We start from the raw sequence: 1,111 nt of genomic DNA on the forward strand, positions 1-1,111 counted from the left end.
ACTTAAAAACTTTAGTTTTTTTCTCATATATACTTACTTCATAACTGAGATCTGCCATCACAGGTCCTGGTCCAACTCTATAAATAGGACTATCTTCTCCTCGTTGCCAATGCACATTCGCAACTTTTCCACCGATAGTCCTTATGATTGCATCTCCATCAGCCCATGAAATCGGCAAAGAAGGTATCAATGGTACATTCCCTTCATTCGCCACTTCCTCGTCCGACAATCTCTCACATTCACCGGTACTAGGCCATCCCGGTGTTGTAGGATCACCAATTCCATCATACACCGATCCAACTTGAACTCCACTTGGTGGCATCCACTTATTATCCAGAAACCATCTTTCGCCGCCATAGTCCTTCTTATCAGTAAAAATTAACACCCCTATCGCACCCGCATCATAAGCATTATGTACAATGTCTCCCCTGAATATCTTCCCATATCTAGCCAATACAATAGTATTCGATACATTAACTCCCATTTCTCTTAACGTTGCGTAATCCTCCACACACCCGTAATTTGCATATACCACAGGACCAACCGCAGTACCTGCACAGGTGGATCCAACATAACCATGTTTATTGAAAATATTTGAAGTCTTTTTCAGAGCAAATGGAAGAGTAATAACAATACTATCTCCGGAATTTAACTAAGGCACACAAGAGGTAGCATTCAATAACAACAACATCTTAAATGAGGCTTTCAAATCACTTCCTTTCATAAAAGATAAGCGTAATCCCACAAGTTGTGTCTAGAGAGGCGCTGTGTACGTAGACGTGTACGCAGACCTTATAGGCACAAGAGGTATCATTCAAGCACGTGAATTATACTACAAAATCAAAATGACACTTACTTGACTTAACCATGTTTCTTAAACATAGTTAAAATCTCTTACACGAGAAAATGGAAGTATAATAACAGTACTCAGGGGTGGAGCTACCCCTTCGACAGAAAACTATACTATTTATATATAGTTAAAATTATTTTTTACGTATATATAGTAGATGTTGACCCCTTTCATTAGTTTGTACGTAAACTTCTGAACGCCTTAATGAAAATTCTGGCTCCGCCACTGACAGTGCACAGGAGACTATTTAGCATATCAAGG

At 39.3% G+C, this 1,111-nt stretch overlaps 1 protein-coding gene across 1 annotated transcript; it reads right to left on the reverse strand.

Annotated features, from left to right (window-relative positions):
- Nucleotides 1–37: 37 nt before the first annotated feature.
- On the reverse strand, nucleotides 38–652 carry LOC124892878 (probable glutamate carboxypeptidase LAMP1; the record flags this gene model as incomplete). Its single annotated transcript, XM_047404062.1, has 1 exon — nucleotides 38–652. A coding segment is annotated over one exon (615 nt), but the record flags the coding sequence as incomplete, so codon positions are not given.
- Between the last annotated feature and the right edge of the window lie 459 nt (nucleotides 653–1,111).

The sequence above is a fragment of the Capsicum annuum genome, unplaced genomic scaffold, assembly GCF_002878395.1.
Source record: "Capsicum annuum cultivar UCD-10X-F1 unplaced genomic scaffold, UCD10Xv1.1 ctg51522, whole genome shotgun sequence".
In the NCBI taxonomy this organism is placed as follows: domain Eukaryota; kingdom Viridiplantae; phylum Streptophyta; class Magnoliopsida; order Solanales; family Solanaceae; genus Capsicum; species Capsicum annuum.